The sequence below is a fragment of the Neomonachus schauinslandi genome, chromosome 7, assembly GCF_002201575.2.
Source record: "Neomonachus schauinslandi chromosome 7, ASM220157v2, whole genome shotgun sequence".
Taxonomy (NCBI): Eukaryota; Metazoa; Chordata; class Mammalia; order Carnivora; family Phocidae; genus Neomonachus; species Neomonachus schauinslandi.
Genome location: NC_058409.1, coordinates 24,195,298 through 24,214,493, shown reverse-complemented (window position 1 = coordinate 24,214,493; position 19,196 = coordinate 24,195,298). Strand labels below are relative to the sequence as shown.

Sequence of the window (19,196 nt, the reverse complement as noted above, 5' to 3'; positions counted from 1 at the left end):
TGTTTATACTTTTACCAAATGGGTCTTTTATTAAAAATAATATTGGAAAAAAGGAAGAAAAGGCTATGTTATTAGAATTGCTTTTCTCTACTGTGTGCATTTCTACTCAACGGATCTATTGAAAACAAAAGTAGAAATTAAAACATAAACAGAAGAATGTTATTGGTATGATATCATAAGCCACTAGCAAAAAAGACCTACCTTCTGTGTATCAATATCTTGTCTCATGATTCCCATTTCTTTATTTATATTTTCTTTGTGTCTCTCGCATTCACTTAGTTGAGCTATTACTTTATTAAGTTCATTTTCTTTTTGCTACAAAAAAGAATATTCTTTAAGCACAAGAAATAAAAGTATAAACAAATAAATAATTTTAAATTTTAAATTACCTTCTTATAGTCATCTTTCCCATCTTGAATATAATTCTCAATGTCTTTCATATAACCATGAATATTTTTAACCTTTTCTTTGATATCATTCATCTGTGGGAAAATATAATTCTAATGTTTATACACTGGTTGGGACCAGGGCATTTAAGAAGATTTATAGCCAAGGAAATACTTATCAAGGTAACAAAAACTTAATAGGCAAGCACAGTGGAACAGTGGCTTGGAAGTTGGAGCCTTGGGTTCCACTTTCCAACACCACCAAATTTTATAATCTGAGAAATTCCCTGTATCATCTATGGGACCAGATTAAATAGTCTCTCTTCTCAACTTCTATTTTAGATTAAGAAGCAAAATAATTTTAATCTTTATTCTTTTTTTAAAAAAACAATTAATTGTTTAAGTTAACATATAACGTATTATTTGTTTCATGGGTACAGATCTGAGATTCATCAGTCTTACATAGTTCACAGCACTCACCATAGCACATACCCTCCCCAATGTCCATCACCCAGCCACCCCACCCCATCCCTCCGACCCTCCACTCCAACAACCCTCAGTTTGTTTCCTGAGATTAAGAGTCTCTTATGGTTTGTCTCCCTTCTGGTTTCGTCTTGTTTCATTTTTTCCTCTCTGTCCCTACGATCCTCTGCCTTGTTTCTTAAATCCCACATATTGAGATCATATGATAATTGTCTTTCTCTGATTGACTTATTTCGCTTAGCATAATACCCTCTAGTTCCATCACGTTGTTGCAATTAATCTTTATTCTAACAAGAATTTTTAATGTCTAATATGTCACAAGTCTGCAAATACTATTTACCTTACCATGTTTTTAATTTCATATGAAATACTAGTGTCCAACATGGTTCTCTGAACATTAAGTTTAATATATGTATTTGATAATAAAAATATAAATGAAATCTTACTTTATCCTGGGCTATTTTGTTGCTTTTATTTTTTTTGTTGATTAATTCTTCTTTTTCCTGCTGGAACTTCTCCAGTGTTGTTTCCAAAGGGCTTAACTGCTCTTTAGCATCCTAAAAATACAAAACATAGTGCCTTATATTCCATTATCTTATTTCAGGTGTCAGATTTTATAGTCATAATAAAAGCACTTTCTATGTGTCAGGCTTTAAAAATTAACTCATCTGCTTTTTCCAACAACCCTATGAGGAGCCCTACCATTATTTTCATCCCTATTTCAGACTAGTTTATTTGGGGTCACAACAGCCAGTAGTAAATGAAGGATCCGGTATCCAAATCCTGTCCAACTCCAGAGTCTTTCTCTTAACCTCTATGTTATACGGCATCACCACTAACTTGGTTCCTAAGCCAGGCCATGTGCCCCCAATTATATGAGCATGTGGCTTCAGGTATAAGTTTTTATGAGTTTGTAGGGGCACACGTCAGCTCTGTGTGACCAAAGAAGAGGTTCAGTTCAGGCCTCTCTTTTACAGACGGGAATATGACTTTTGATACAGGACACTTTTGTCCTTAAGCTTAGTTTGCTAAGGGCTAAGTACATATTTTATGGTATAAAAACATATTGGTACATTGATGTTGGTGTGTCCACACCTATTTTGGAAGGAAAGGGGCTTTGAAGTGACAAACTATTTTACTAATCAGGAGTCTACATTGTTCAGCCTTATAACATCTCTATAGCATAATTACACGATTACCACTGTAGAAAACAATGATACTCAAGCTAAGATAATGATTATTTAACGAACCCATAAAAGAAGAAACAATTCCTTAGTATTACTTCAGGGTAGATGTATTTTTGTATTCATATTGAGAAGAGGTATGGTGTGGTAGGAAGTCAAATGTAATAGACATTGAAGAGCTACCTGAAAATAAACCCTGCCTCCTACTAGCTGCATGACCTTGGCTAAGACATGAAGCATCTGTCTCAATCTCTTTTTTATAAAAAGGGGACTAAATCACCTACCTCAACAGGGTTACTGAGACACTGAACTGTTTAATGTCCAAGGGCTTCATAAAGAGTAAAACAAATTATACAAATGTAAGATACTACTATTTTATATCATACTCTAAATACTTCTGTAACATTTACAGTAATTAATGACAGATTCAGTAATATACTTAGTGCTCACTGAATGTTTGTAATGATGAAAAGCTAGGTAAGACTGTTATTTCTAAAACTGTTCAAAAATTTGATTTGGTCTTAGATGTGATTAATCTAGATGAGGGATGCCAAATGGTTTCCATTCCATGTAGTAACTCAAAGCCTGCTTACTACAGTGGGAAGGATTCTGAGACTACACCTGGAATCAAACAGAAAAAGTGCTAAGACTGAGAGGCAGTATCTTCCATGGATACAGGATCTGCAGGTAAGACCAATATCCCAAATAAACAGGACTCCTTATAGGTAGTTAACCAGTCACCTGACCACCCCCAGTAACAGGAAGTTCACTAATTAACCAGGCAGCCAATTCTTCCTTATTACAGCCAAAATCTTCTCGGACCCTTTACCTATTAGTACAAGTTTGGTCAACACAGGAAGCACAAAAAAAAATTATACTATTTTTTATTTAATCCTCACAATAACCATAGTTTTAGTCACTACACCAATAAAGAGCATTTCACATATTTGAACTAATTTAAAAAACAGGTATGTGGGGCTCCTGGCTGACTCAGTCAGTAGAGCATGAGACACATGATCTCAGGGTCGTTAAGTTCAAGCCCATGTTGAGCACGGAGCCCATTTAATTAAAACAAAACAAAACAAACAGTTTTGTATGAATCTTCTTACCTTTATCTCTCTGAATAAGGACTGAACTTCAGTGGATAATTCCACAGTCTGCTCCTCTAGCTGCTGACGACGTTGTAAATTAGTAGATATCTGAAGTTTCTCTGATTTAAGTTCATTTGTTGTACTTTTTAGGTGTTGAATCTGTTCCTGCTGGTCCTGTATAAGCTTACGATTCAATTCCATCTTACTGGAAACTACACAAAAACATTCACACAGTGACTAAAGTAAGGATACAGAAAATACTACGGACAGCTAGCTTCCATTTTTATAGCTCTATGGAATTCACAAAGGCTCAGCTTCCATGGGTCCCACCCACTGCAAGAAAAGTGCTACAGAACCCCTCCTGGCCACCCATGGACCATAGGGTAGTTATGACTAAGAAAAAGTAGAGCTCATCAGATATCCATCATTCAAAATCTCCCATCGTTCCAAATCTTTTGTGCAAAGCAAGGAAACAAGTGAGGCTTTGAGAAAAGAGGGTGAATATACTATGAACTGGAAGAAAGACAGTTCCTTGTCCACATAACAGATATAAAATTTATGATAAAAAGCATATGCTGGGATGTTGAAGTCTTTATGGGTACATGAAGAAACAGACTATATTACCTGTATCTAATTTGTGTTGCTTTTCTTGTTTTTCCTGGTTTACTTGTTGAACAGTTCTATCCAAATCTAGTCCTTGCAGTTTAGCTGCTTGTTGTGCAATTTTTCTTTCAACATCTTTAAGTTCCATCTTAAGAATAAAACAAAGTTATTTCCTCTTTTTTTTTTTTAAAGATTTTATTTATTTATTTGAGAGAGAGAGAATGAGAGAGAGCACATGAGAGGGGGGAGGGTCAGAGGGAGAAGCAGACTCCCCGCCGAGCAGGGAGCCCGATGCGGGACTCAATCCAGGGACTCCAGGATCATGACCTGAGCCGAAGGCAGTCGCCCAACCAACTGAGCCACCCAGGCGCCCCAAAGTTATTTCCTTTAACAAACTTACTACATTATCATTATTCAGTATCTTTAAAAACTATTATTTTAAAATCTGAATTTATAACTGATTTCAGATTTAATTTTAACAAAGTTTAAAAGAATAAAATGAATTTTAATAATTTAAATATATAAACAAAAGGAAACCAACTAAAAATGAAAACAAACAGGACATTTCTTAATTCTCGTATTTATGAATAAACAATCCAAACCCAGAAACATAAACTAAGCAGTACTCCCCTCAGATTATCTGCAATTCAGGACCGGGAACTCTAAACTCAACCCATACCTGTATACTATCTGTTTTTAACACTCGCACATTTCACATTCAAACCACCATGAAACAAGTTTTATTTGGCCTTCAAGTATAATAAACTTACCTGGAACCTCTCCATAATTGTAACATCCGTCAGGCAGACTTTAGCACTTTCTTCTTCAGGCATTATTGTGCCCAAGAGTGTTTCCTGTTCCTCTATGTCATTCTTTAAGCGCTGTATGTCTCTATTGACATTCTGCAGTTTGTTTCTTAATTCTGGTATTTCCTTCTCCTTCAAATCAATTATGCTTTGCCTAAACAGAGAACACACAATTAAAAATAAGCTCTCTAATGTTTTCTTATCATGAAACGGAGGTTATGCATTTTTGGCAAGAGTATCATAAGTGATTGTATCCTTCTCAGGGCATCATATCAATGGGCACATGATGTCATTATATTTTATTACTGGAGATGTTAATCTTACTCACTTGGTTAACATGGTGTCAGCCAGTTTTATCCACTATAAAGTTACTCTTTTTGTCTTTATAATTAATAATGATCTTAGGAGAAATATATTGGGACTAGGTCAGTATCTTGCTTCTCCTCAAACTTTTGCCCACTGATTTCAGTATCCAATGGTAGATCCTGCTTACAATAATTACAATAGTCTCCCCGCTGCCACGCCGATCCCCAGGGGATATATTCCAAGACAGCCAGTGGATGCTTGGAATCATGGATAGTACCAAACCTTACATATACCGTTTTTTCCTATAGGCATATCTGTGATAGAGTTTATAAATTAGGCACAGAGATTAACAATACTAATAATTAAACAATGACAATATACTGTAATAAAAGTTATGTGAATATGGTCTCTCTCACAACATCTTATTGTACAGGGGCACCTGACTGGCTTAGTTGGTGCCGTGTCCGACTGGTGATTTCGGTTCAGGTCATGATCTCATGGGTCATGGGATCGAACCCTGAGTCAGGGTCTGCGCCAGTGGGGAGTCTGCTTGAGATTCTCTCCCTCTGCCCCTACCCTCACTCAAGTGTGCCCACTCTCTCTCTGAAATAAATAAAATTTTAAAAAATATCTTTTGTACTGTACGAGGCCTCCCTCCCTCTTAAGGTAATGTTATATGATAAAACGCCTATTTGATGATAAGAAGTGAGGACAATGATGTAGGCCTTGTGACTTCAAGTTGGGCTACTGTTAACATAATGACAGGTCAGGAGGATCATCTGCTTCTGGACCACAGTTGACCTCAGGTACCAGAAACAATAGAGATGGAAAGCACAGATAAGAGGGACTACTGTATTACTGTGATGTTTGCCAAACTGAGAGATTTTCTATAAATTAACTGACTATACTGATCAGAAGTGTCAAGATCATGAAAGACAAAGACTCTGAAGAGCTGAAGACTGCAGGAACCTAAGGAGAAATAACAACTAGATGCCATGTGGGATCCTGGGTTGGGTCCTGAAACAGAAAAACATTAATGGAAAGACTGCTGAAATTTTAATATGCTTTGTAGTTAACAGAGACACACAAATGTTAATTTCTTGATTTTGATAACTTATTTATGGTTATATAAATTGTGAACATCAAGAAAAGTGAGGTGAAGGGTATAGGTGGATTCTCTGTACTCTTTTTGTAATTTTTCTGTAAGTCTAAAATTATTTCAAAATAAAAAGTTAAAACAAATAATGGAAAGGAAGGAAGGAGACCACTCAGCCAAATGCTACATGGGTTTATAGTAAAAAAAGCTGCTAACCAGTTTATTGCTGCTACTACTGTGAATGGATTACAATTCCTGTGGCAGGTACTGGCTCCCTATTTTTGTTGACACCTCTGAAACAATAAAACTTGTATTTAATCTTAAAAAAAAAAAGCTATCAACCTGATTTCTGAAAAATTCTAAATTCTTAATTATAAATTAGTACAATAAATTAATTTCTAATGGAGTCAAAGGAAAAACCAGAAACTCAAGGGTTAGCTCTTGCATACTGCTACTACTTAACGATTTTTTAAAAAGTCCACACTATGACCAAGAAATGCCAACCTGAACTGATCTGGGGTGAGAGAAGACCTAGTTTGTTATGCCACTGAGATGAAAAAATTTCCTGAGTAAATTATGAAGGTATACAGATTATGAATAGTTTCATACCCACATTACTTCCTGAACCCTGTGGTCATAGCCCAGTTGGTCTTAAAGTATGTTCCCAGTGCCTAAAAAGTGACATAGCTGGGACAGCCTAATGACAGTCAAGCATTCACTTGAATGGGGACATCTTTGTGGAGAATTATAGGTATCCATTCAATTTTAACCCTATTTTTACATTTTCACATGTACACTTTTAAATAACCTCTTATCAGTGTGGTCTGGGGTTTTGGTGCCTTCTTTTCTGACGATTACCTAAGATGCTAAATGCTAAAATAAGTATAAGAAAGAGTGAAGATGTTTCCCAAAAGAAGGGGTTATTGAGATCTATTAGGATTCTATTTTGTTTTGTAAAATTTTCACAAACTCAGTTCATCTGTTTTTGTGACAGCATTCCCTTTCCAAGGGGATTTTATGTAAAAGAAACCAACAAAAATATGGTTGGTTGAAAAAATCTTTCAAAGAAACGGAGAAAAATACTGAGTTTTTATTTAACTGAAATGTTATAATAAACCTGACTCAGTGACTCAGTACTAATAAGCAAAATGATAAACAGGTATATTTTAATCTGAGATTTCATTCACAATGGTAGTCTTACATTAAGTGTTGATGAACTTTGGCCTTTAAATGAAAATATTTTCAGGCGCCTGGGTGGCTCTGTCATTAAGCATCTGCCGCCTTTGGCTCAGGTCGTGATCCCGGGGTCCTGGGATCGAGCCCAGCATCGGGCTCCCTGCTCCGCAGGAAGCCTGCTTCTCCCTCTCCTACTCCCCCTGCTTGTGTTCCCTCTCTCGCTGTGTCTCTGTCAAATAAATAAATGAATTCTTAAAAACAAATAAATAAATGAAAATATTTTCCTCAGAGAGGGTAAGCCAGATGTGGCTCCTCACTAGCTCTTTGAGCTCACCTTCAACCACTTTTCCCTCTGGCCTCAGGGATTCTGTACTGCCTGGAACACTCTTCTCCTGGACAAATGCATGGCTAGCTCCCTTCCTTCTCTCAGGCCTATACTCAAATGCCACCTTCATAGCAATTCCCCTCTCACCAACCCTCAGTTAATTCTCTACTTCCTTATCCTGCTGTATTTTTTTCCAAGGCACTGATTTACCTGTCCGACTACACACTTATTTTTATAGCTTCAGGTTACCTTACTTTGTGTGTGGTGACCAGGATGGCATGTAGGTGCCACTCCAGATCCCAGGGTACTGTATGGATTAAAGTTAGCCACAAATACTTTGACACTCCTCCCAATGAGAGGTGGAGTCTGTGTCCTCTCACTGAATCCTGGCAAGCTCCAGGACTCCTCTGACCAACAGACAATAGCAGAAGTAACAATGCCAGTTTCTGGGCCTATGCCTTCGGATACTAGCAGCTTCTACTGCCTGTCTTTTGGACTTCTTGCTCTTAGGATCCTTCATTTGGAAATCCAACCACTATGCTATCAAAAGCCCAAGACACACATGCAGGCCATGCTAAGGTACCGTGTTCGACAGCCCCAGCTGGGCTCCCAGCCAACAGTGTCACTGCAAATCATTTCAGTGAGCCACCCTGAACACTGAGCCTAGGAGAGACTCGAGATGACCGCAGTGAACGTCTGACTGCAACTGCATTATCAGTTTCCAAATGGTACTCACTCATGTGGTTGAAGGCCTCAGTTCCTTGTCAAGTGGGGCCCTTCACAGGGTGGCTCACGTGGCAGCTGGCTTCACCCACATCCGATTAGAAAAGGAGAGCAGGCAGCCGTAGTGCCTTACAGAACCTAATCTTGCTATCACTTCTGTCATAACTTACCAGTTTCATAGACCAGTCTTGGAACATGCGAGAAGACTATACAGGAGCATGAATACCAGGAGGCAGGGATCACTGGGCATCATCTTGGAGGCTGGCTATCACAAAGCATATCTTTGTAGACTCTTCCTGAAATTCCTCTTCACAGTTTTCTAGACAACATACCCTCCTGGCTTTTCTGCTTCCAGAGTTGTCTCAGTCTTAACCATTCAATATATTAACATAAGATTAATTTCTTAAAACACGTTTTCCATTAAATCCCCTGTCAGTGAGAGTTGTAACTAGGCCTGAACATAACATAGCCCTATCTTCCCAACTTATGGGAATCCATCTCCCCAAATGGTTCCTCCGACTTTAGATCACCTTTCTGTTGCAGCACAGCTCAGACTCCCCTTCCTTTTACACAGAGTGCTCTCATTTCTCTCTACATTGTTAACGGAGTCGAACCAACTTCCCTATGCTTCACATTCCCCTCCTATTATGGTCTCAAAATCTTATTCTCATTCTGTAGTCAACTGGCTTCTCTCCTCTTAACTAATGTATTTGTCTGAGCCAATTAAGAACTTTATTAGGCCCAGCTTTCTAAATATTCAATTCTGAGAGCTTGTCTCCTTACTCAGACCATCAGCTCCTTGAAGATTATGTCATACTGGTCTCTGTGACTAGCTTTATGATCTATGTTGTGGAAGACCCCAAGGCATCATCATATACTTTCTGACGATTTTATTTATAAACAGACCATCATTTGGACTTCTTGAATAAGTGAGAGAAAAATAAGAGAAATCATGATGATTCATTCTTTTTGAAAGCAGAAAAGACATAAAAATAGAGTTTAAAATTCATCTGTTGGGGGAGGTTTTTAGTACTTTTAATTCTTTTGAATTTAGAAAGTGACAGAACAGCAAACAGTTCTCAATCTGTCAAAATTTCTGCCCTCAAGCCAAGTCTCAGGAATTATATTAACACACACGCGTGCACACACACACACACGCACACACAGAAAATAGTAAAGATTATAACTACCCTGTGACTAGTTTAAGAAGTTTGTTTACTTTTAAATAATTTTTTTTTTAAAGATTTTTACTAACTTGAGAGAGAGCAAACACAAGCAGAGGAAAGGGGCAGAAGGAGAGGGAGAAGCAGACTCCCCGCTGAGCAGGGAGCCCGATGTGGGGCTCAATCCCAGGACCCTGGGACCAGGACCTGAGCTGAAGGCAGACACCTAACTGACTGAGCCACCCAGGGACCCTAATAATTGCTTTGTCTTATAAAGAACACGAGATGGGGCACACTGGCTCAGAATCTTGACTTGAACTTTTATTCATTCAACCCATTACTGAACACCCACCACATGCCAGGGACTAGAGGGGCACCTTTTACATTGCCGCTGTTCATGTACAGTACCAGTAATCCCTACTCTCACCTCACGGGGACAAGTCCCAGCATTTCGTCACGCCGTTTTTCTTTTTTCTTTAGTTCAGATTCTGTTGACTTCAGTTTATCTGGAGCAAGCCGCAGCTTAGACTGCAAATCACTGATGACTTCCTGTAATTCAGCTTCTGTCTGAAAAACCCTCTGACAGACAGGGCAACATGATTGGTTTTCATCTGTTAGCTGAGTAATGAATTGGGAGTATACTGCTGTGGCTCCAGCCAGCATGGCTATTTTAAGAAAATAAATGTATTACCAGTGAGAAAAAGATAAAATACAGTTTTGTCATTATGGTTCTATCATTTTCCATATATATAGGATCATTTATAAACATATTATGAAAGTAATAAAAATCCTCTCATATTTACATATTCTTTGAAAGGGCACAATACATTCAGATTTGTATAAATTACATTCTGGTAACACACAAAAAGTGTAACAAAATTTTGGGAGCATACTGTGTACCAGAAATTGTTCTAAGAGCTTTATACCTATAATCTCATTTACTCTTAACACCCTAAGTGGTAGGTAATTATGTCCTGAGATGAATCTGAAGTAAAGGAATCATTTGATAATTTGCCCAAAGTCACAAAACCATTAAGCTGTAGAACTGGGATTGAAACTTAAGCCCTTTGCCTCCAGAACCAAATTTTTAAATCTCCCATCCTTATTTAGCTACTGATGAGTGAAAATTCAAGTGTCAAAGCACCTTGATAATATAAAGAAGGTAACTTACCTCGCTGTTTTGAGGATTTTTCAATTTCTTCTTTAAGCCTGTCTAAATCACTTTCAAAATCCTGGCTACCACAAACATCAAACAGCTTGTCTTCATAACTGGACAACTGCTCTTCTTTCCTTTTTAGTTCATTATTTATATGATTTTTATTTTGCTCAGCTGAAGCTAGTTCTTTGCTAAAATAAGAATATGGATTACAATTTTACTACATGAGAAATGAGTTTGAAAAGTTTGAGTAGGTAGATACAAAACAAATTCTGCCAATAAATATTACAAAGGTTTGCTGTGGCTAAGTACTTTTTTTAGAAGTCAAGGTAACAGTCCACTTCTGCCTGAACTCCATCCTGGACACTGATCACTTTCTAAACCTGGTCATGGGCCTGTGTGATTCCTGGGGGTTCATGGTCTTAGATCTTAGGTTAGGAACCTCAGCAAGAATATGCTTGTGGGACATACTGGAGAGAGAGAGAAGAGAAAAGAACATTCACCTGATTCCCTTTGGACCCTTTCACAGTATCACTTCCCTTCACTCCTGTAAGAACTTCTCCTTTATCCCTTCCTTGTTGCTGTCATCTACTTACGTCATCATCCATTCCCTCTCATTCATCAAAGACTTTGCTCACTAATACAATTCATCTCTATTCCAACTTTATTTTTTTTTAAGATTTTATTTATTTACTTGACAGAAAGAGACACAGCGAGAGAGGGAACACAAGCAGGGGGAGCGGGAGAAGGAGAAGTAGGTTTCCCGCAGAGCAGGGAGCCCGGTGCGGGGCTCCATCCCAGGACCCTGGGATCATGACCTGAGCTGAAGGCAGACGCTTAACGACTGAGCCACCCAGGTGTCCCTCTCCATTCCAACTCTTAAATATCATCGTAGCCAACCTTCACACCAACACAGATCAGGGTTTGCAGGTTATGATGCACTGGGAAAGCCATGTAATCAATATAATAGATCATATTCACAATCTTAAAAAAAATTAAAAAGAATAAAATACATTGGAGCAGACTGAGCATAATTAGGACACATGCTATTTTGAGAAACTTGTTTCAGATGAATGTTATGAGTGCATGTGTGCTACATCTTGATACTTCCCATTTTGAGAATCACAGTAAAAATAAGGCAAAAAGAAATAACAATATAGGTGATGCTTTGACCATCCTAGCCACTGAGCCATGCTCATCAACATCACTATCAGCACCTAACACTGCTGACCCCCTCCTTGAAGGTCTATTTACTCAAGGTTTCAAGAACTACTCCGGTTTGGCTCTCACCCTAGCTCCCTGAATTCTAGTTTCCTTCACTTGCTCCTCTTGCGTTGCTTACCAACAGTAAACGCTGCTGTTTCCCAGGCATCTGACTATAACCGTTTTTCTTCCCTTCGCATAACCCCTTTAAGGTGATACGGCCTATACGAATGACTCTAATTATTACTTACAAAGCAACAACTTCCAATCTCTTGAACTTCAAACTCCAATAACCTATTCCCTAAGACACATTTCCCTAAGAAACAAATGAAACATGGCCAAAGCCAGATCCACTACCTTCCTCAAATATCTGTACAGAATTTTTGACTCTTTTACCAACCACCAAAGTGACATTAAAAAACGTGATCACGTCTTTATTGTGGCAAAAACCAAACATTATATAAAATTTACCATCTTAACCATTTTTTAGGTGTACAGTGCAGTAGTGTTAACTATATACACATGGCTGTGCTACATATCTCTAAAGCTTTTACATCTTGTAAAACTGAAACTCTGTAACCATTGAATAACCATTCCCCTTCCCCCGCTCTCCCACTTCCTGGCAATCATCTTTCTACTTTCTGTTTTCAAGAGTTTGACTACTTTGGGTACCTCATGTAAGTGGAATCACACAGTATTTGTCCTTTTGTAACTAGCTTATTTTACTTAGCAACAATATCCTCAAGGTTCATCCAAGTTGTAGCAGGACAGGATTTCCTGCCCACCCCCACCCTTGGGTAAGCTTTACACTCATCGTGGGGCTTGAACTCACAATCTGGAGAGCAAGAGTCACATGCTCAACTGAGCCAGCCAGACGCCCCCAGGATTTCCTTTTTTAAAGCTGAGTAGTATCATTATACACAAACACACACTGAATCTTTATCCATTCATCTGGCTACTGAGAATAATGCTATAATGAACATGGATTTGCAAAAATCTCTTCAAGATCATGTTTTCAATGCTTTTGAATATATACTCAGAAATGGAACAGCTGGATCATCTGGTAATTCTCTTTTTAATTTTTTTGAAGATTCTCTATTTTCTCTATCAGCTGTACCATTTCATACTCCTACTAACAATGTACAAAGGTTCCAATTTCTCAACATCCTCACCAATATTTGTTATTTTGGTTTTTTTTGTTTTTGGTAGTAGCCATCCTAAACTGGTGTGAAGTGATATATCATTGTGGTTTTCATCTGCATTTCCCTGATGAATTAGGCACTTTTTCATTTGCTCACTGGCCATTTGTATACGGTCTCTGGAGAAATGACTATTCAAGTTCTTTGCCCATTTTTAAATCCAATTATTTGTTTTTGTGTTATTAATTTTAGGAGTTATTTACATACCCTAAATAATAATCACTTATTAGATAAGTGGTTTGAATATTTTCTCCCATTCCGTCAGTTGCCTTTTCCCAGTTGTTTCCTTGCTTTGTAGAAGTTCTTAAGTTTGACGTAGTCCCATTTATCTATTTTTGCTTTTGCTGCCTGTGCTTTTGGTGTCAGGTCCAAGAAAATATTTATCAATTTCAATATAATGAAGCCTTCCCCCTAAATTTTCTTCTAAGAGTTTTATAGTGTCAGGCCTCACTTTTTATAAAGGAGAATTTTAATCCTCTAAGTTCTGCAAACTTTCAAGGAACAAAAGGCCCAAATTAATGTCATCACTTTACTTGACTGATAAAATATAGCAGAACCAAAGTCAATTAACATAGGACATACCACTTTATAACAATAAATAATAAAGCAATTCAAGCAATGAAAAATGAGAATCTGTAGTACATCTCCAAGAGATCTGTAGTACATCTCCAAATGTGACAATTACTTACTTCAATTTGGCAAGTCTGTCCCTGGTCTGATTAATTTCTTTTGATTTACTATGAAGCCAGTCTTCAAGCTGTTTTTTGTTGGGAAAATATCCTAACAATGAAGTTAATTCATCACTGTGTCGAGATTTTATTTTTCTGATTTGTTCATCTTTGTCAGCCTATAGAAAAAAAAATTTTTTTAAATAAAGTCCAAGATCTCCATATTGTATCAAGAACAAAAATAAATTTGAATTCACAACTCTGAGATCCAGAATTACATGCTCTACCAACTAAGCCAGCTATTAACAAAAATAAATTCTAGACTACAATTCTAGGCTTAAAAAAATAAAACCATGAAAATGAAAGAAGAAAATGCAAAATTTCAGAAGTCTCACAGTGGGAATTGCCTTTCTGTGCCATAAGAGAAAAAAGTAACAAGTCTGACAATAATAAAAATTAAAACTTCTGTATATGATAAATATTAATAGCAATGGGCATGTGTATATATACTTCTGTATTATTTTTTGTAATTAGAAAACAGGTTTTTAAGCTCCAAAGTCTTATAGAGTATTAAGCTCACTTAACTCCTAAAATATAATGCCAACACCACTTAAATATTTCGTAGTGCATCTATTACAAATGTAAATTATTTTAAATACCAGAAAGTATAATTAAAACACAAAGAAAGGTCGTACTTTGTCTTTGGTCAGCATCTCCATCTGGGTGCGTGTTGTTGTATGATGGTTTAACTGTTCCATCTCCTGGTCCAACTTACGCAGGGTCCTGTCTAGGTCTGCTTTCTCATTTTGAAGACTTATTACTTCTGTTTTTAGAGCTTCTACATTGCTGTTTTTCTCAGCCTTGCTTAGCTCACGTTCCTTATTAATAATTCAAACATACAAGTTTATATGTTTTGTGTTAAAACTATGACAAAATGTATTAGAAATCAACTACTCCTCAGAATGATCAAGATATTACTGTTTGCTCTTATCCAAGAAGAGAAAAGCATTTAAGAAATAAGATTTTTAAGGAAAATCTTATAAAGTTATCTTACTAGGTTATAATGGTAGAGAATTAGTAAACAAATCTGGGAAGGTGAAACAGGAGGGAAAACTCAGAATGTAGTGTAAAACTGAGAAAAACACATCTAAGTATACAGTTTAGTAACTCTTTAGTTGGTATTTAAGTATTTATCAAGGATCCCTGGAAATTCACTACATTGCCAGGCATGTAGAACCCATAAAATAGTGCGATGTGATCTCTGACCAGTGCTTTCCCATCACAAGGCAATATTGTGACAAACTGCTAAACTGACAAAAATGTATGCTAGATGCTAAGTTACAGAGCAAAGAGAAATGTTTACTTAAATTACCAAGATGGGTTCTGAGAGAGAGATCTGCCAAATTTTAGGATGCCTACTTGGTGGCAGAGATATGAAGGAAGGGGACAGATTAGAAACGAGGAAGAGAATTTGGAAATTCGTGAAAATAGATGGTCTAAGAAAATTTCTATCGAACAAAAAGTGGTAACATGGCAAGAGTCATATAAAATCTACAATGTGTGGAACCTAGAGTGAAAATACTTGTTTTTTTTAACTTAGGTAAGTGGTTCTTAACCAAGGTACTCATAACAATCACCTGGTTTTGTCTGGAACACGCATTTCTATTCCCCACTCTAGAGAGAACACGGACTGAGTGGGGTGAGGGCAAAGGGAGAGGCAGACTCCCCACTGAGCAGGGAGCCCGATGCAGGGCTCAAACCCAGGACTCTGGGAACATGACCTGAGCTGAAGGCAGACGCTTAACCAACTGAGCCACCCAAGTGCCCCAAGTCTTTTTTTTTTTTAAGATTTTATTTATTTATTTGACAGAGAGAGACAAAGCGAGAGAAGGAACACAAGCAGGGGGAGTGGGAGAAGGAGAAGCAGGCTTCCCGCTGAGCAGGGAGCCCGATGCGGAGCTCGATCCCAGGACCCTGAGATCATGACCTGAGCCGAAGGCAGACGCTTAACGACTGAGCCACCCAGGCGCCCCTAAGTCTTTTTTTTAAAAAGATTTTATTTATTTATTCATGAGAGACAGAGAGAGACAGAGAGAGAGAGGCAGGGGGAGAAGCAGGCTCCCAAGAAGCAGGGAACCCGACTCGGGACTCGATCCCAGGACCCTGGGATCATGACCTGAGCTGAAGGCAGACGCTTAACCATCTGAGCCACCCAGGCGCCCAAGTCTAAGTCTTTTTTATTTTTATTTTTTTTTAAGATTTTATTTATTTGACAGAGAGAGACACAACGAGAGAGGGAACACAAGCAGGGAGAGTGGGAGGGGGAGAAGCAGGCTTCCTGTGCCCAATGCGGGGCTCGATCCCAGGACCCTGGGATCATGACCTGAGCCGAAGGCAGACGCTTAACGACTGAGCCACCCAGGCGCCCCCTAAGTCTTTTTTAAAAGCTTCCTACGTGATTCTAATTTTCAATCCACCAGTTCCAGAATCAAGGAGTTGGTATGATTATAATATTCACATTTTCATTTTGTTTGAGATTCACAGACAAGGTTGATGTTTTTATTGAAATGCCATAATCTTAAGATTAGCAACAGATAATATACTTCAGAATATAAGATTCTAAACGTCTTACACTTTAAAATTATTAGATTACTCAAATAATATCTTACAGCTTTTGAGAGCTCCTGGTCCAGTTCAAGAATCCTGTCCGAAGATCCTTCCAACTGCTGTAATTCATACTTCACATTTCTCAGCTCATTCTGCTTCTTAGTTAGGATTTCTGATTTTAGCTCAATTATTCTTCCCAGTCCAGTTTTCTTATCCCTTATCTCATCTATCTGTTTTTGTTTCAGAGTCTCTTTTTCTGTAAAGTCATTCTACATGAGAAGAATGAGCATTAACAATTTTTTTCACTGAACAATTTACTAATAAAGTTTCCTGAATGCAAAATTAACACATGCACACTAAGGAAAATATAGGAAAGTACAAAAAAATGCAATGACCATCACCCAGAGATAATCATTATTAACTATGAGCAAACTTTTTATGATTACCTTTAAAAAGAAATTTTGGAAGACAAATACTATATGATCTCACTTATATGTGGAATCCAAAAACAAAACAAACCCAAAGAACAAACAAACTCAAAGAAAAAGAGATCAGACTTGTGGTCACCAGAGGCGGAAGGTGGGAGGAGGGAGAATTGAAGGAAGGTGGTCAAAAGGTTCAAATTTCCAGTTATTAGTACTACAGATATAATGTACACTATGATGACTACTGCTAACACTGCCATATGACATAGGAAAGTTATTAAGGAAGTACATCCTGAAAGTTCTCATTACAAGGTAAATATATTTTCTTTTCTTTTATTGTATATATATATATATATATGAGGAAATGGGTATTAGCTGAACCTACTGTGGTAATCATTTCACAATACTCGTGCCATATGCCTTAAACAGAGTGGTACCTGTTAAATTATTTCTCAGTAAAACTGGGAAAAAAGAAAAAAGAAATGCAACTTAAAATCAGATTTAAAATGTAACCTGTATTTTCTTCATATTTTTATCCTTAAAAACTTCAGACAAATTGCTTCCATGAGGTTTTTTTCTATCTCGTAAAGATTCTATCCTAACACTAACCCAAAATTTTGACAATATGAGGTCCACCCTAAAATTAAAACAATGTAACTAGAGAATCTGATACCAACAAAAGAATATAGCAGTATTTACCATCAGCTGGCTGGCAATTTCTGCTTCCCTTTCTTGCCTCTCTCTCACAAGTTTGTGAAAATTTTTAATATGTCTTTCATTGAATGGTCCACGCTCAAAGCCATCTAATTCTAGCTGTGTTGCCAAAGACTGAATTAATGAATCTCTCGCTCGGATATGTTCTTGATGGCGATCCGCTTGTAGCTGCAGACGACCTTTAAAAAACACAACCATAATAATTCAATTTTCAAGTGATTATTTTTAAATTAAAAAAACTGTACATTCATAAGCAGCTATTTAAAAAAAAAAAAAACAACAAACACCCACAGCAGAATCTCTTATAACCTTTGCCAGTTTCCCCCACTGGTTAACTGTGGTTTTGTGACATAATAAGAAATATGTATTTGGTCTTTGTCCTTGGTTCCTGGCACAAAGCACCCAAAACTCTTAGAATTTCTGAGTGATACAGGTGAAAAGAGCATCTTTTGTTACTCATTCTAAGTCCTTTTCAGCCATACTTGAGTTTATTCTAATGAGGTGACTCTTAAGAGGATGGGAGCTGGTAGTCAAAGGAACAAACTATGTGATTAGAGAGTAGGAACTTTCAGTAACCACCTCCTCAACTCTACAGAGCAGCTGAAGATTGGGTTCAATCACCAATGGCTAATGATTTATTCAACCATGCCTATATAATGGAACTTCCATAAGAACGATGAACAACAGCATTCAGAGAGCTTTCAGGTTGGTGAACACATCAAGGTGCTGGTTTCATGTGTGAGTGATGCAGATGGAAGGCGTGGAAGCTGAAGACCTCTTCCCCATACCTTGCACTATGCATCTCTTCCATTTGACTGTTCCTGAGTGGTATCCTTTATAATAAACTGGTAAAAAGGTTCCCTAAGTTCTATGAATCATGGTAGCAAATTATTGAACCTCAGAAAGGGTTTGTGGGGAACTCCTGATTTATAGCCAATTGATCAGAGATCAGAAGTGTAGGTGACAGACAACTTAGGACTTGCAACTGGAATCTGAACTGGGTAGGCAGTCTTGTGGGACTCCACAGGGAAAGCACTGACTCCAGACAATTAGTGTCAGAACTGAATTCTCTCTTCCAAGAATTAGAGAATTGCCTGGTGTGGAAAAACGCACACATCTGGTGTCAGAATTGTTGTGAGTAAAAAAACAGTGCTTCCTTTAGTAATATTTTGCAATACTACAGTATAATTTCATAGTCAGGATACTGACACTGATACAATCCATCAGTTTTATTCAGATTTCCCCAGTGTTACTTTTATCTATTTGTGCATATTAAGTTCTATATAATATAATCAACTGTGTTAGTTCATACCTCCACCATGACAGTGAACATAATGAACAGTTCAACTACCACAATAAGCTTTTGTAATCATAACCATACTTTTTTTTTTTTTGCTCTTGTTGCTTTTACAACCATAACCATACTAACCTTCCTCCTATTCCTCCTCCTACTCAGTAACCCTGGCAACCAATAATCTGTCCTCTGCTTCTGAAATTTTGACATTTCAGAGATGTTATATAAATGGAAGCATGCTGTATATTATCTTTTCAGATTGGCTTTTTTCACTCTGCATGATTTCCTGGAGATTCATCATTCATGCAGAAAACGCATAATATTATAATAGGAAAAAAGACCAAGTTAACATTTTGTCCTACCCTGCTCAACAAGCAGTTCTGATTTTTCCTGATTGAGAAGCCTTGATTCTTTATTTAACTTTTCCAGTTCACGCTGACAGTCTACCAGCCTCCTTTCTTTCTCCCTTACTGTTCTTTGGTGATTGTGATATAAATCATTTAGTTGCTCATCAGTCCCTTGAAAAACCTGTGCAGAGTACAAAATAAAGAGCTTTAATGAATACATACAAGAAGTTATCACTCTGAA

The 19,196-nt window shown here is 37.5% G+C and overlaps 1 protein-coding gene across 2 annotated transcripts in view; it reads right to left on the bottom strand.

Annotated features, from left to right (window-relative positions):
- Positions 1 to 19,196, bottom strand: part of RAD50 (RAD50 double strand break repair protein) — an 84,084-nt gene that overhangs the window by 29,059 nt on the left and 35,829 nt on the right. Inside the window, exons 7-19 of one of the 2 annotated variants that reach the window (XM_021701731.1) lie at positions 18,971 to 19,136; positions 17,300 to 17,493; positions 16,238 to 16,444; positions 14,264 to 14,446; positions 13,590 to 13,747; positions 10,514 to 10,689; positions 9,770 to 10,007; positions 4,518 to 4,707; positions 3,769 to 3,895; positions 3,163 to 3,356; positions 1,316 to 1,426; positions 390 to 482; positions 202 to 315 (exon numbers count right to left, since the gene is read on the bottom strand). In XM_021701731.1, coding sequence (XP_021557406.1) covers positions 202 to 315; positions 390 to 482; positions 1,316 to 1,426; positions 3,163 to 3,356; positions 3,769 to 3,895; positions 4,518 to 4,707; positions 9,770 to 10,007; positions 10,514 to 10,689; positions 13,590 to 13,747; positions 14,264 to 14,446; positions 16,238 to 16,444; positions 17,300 to 17,493; positions 18,971 to 19,136 — 2,151 coding nt within the window. The remainder of the gene's footprint in view (positions 1 to 201; positions 316 to 389; positions 483 to 1,315; positions 1,427 to 3,162; positions 3,357 to 3,768; positions 3,896 to 4,517; positions 4,708 to 9,769; positions 10,008 to 10,513; positions 10,690 to 13,589; positions 13,748 to 14,263; positions 14,447 to 16,237; positions 16,445 to 17,299; positions 17,494 to 18,970; positions 19,137 to 19,196) is intronic. The other variant, XM_044916653.1, reaches the window with a different exon arrangement.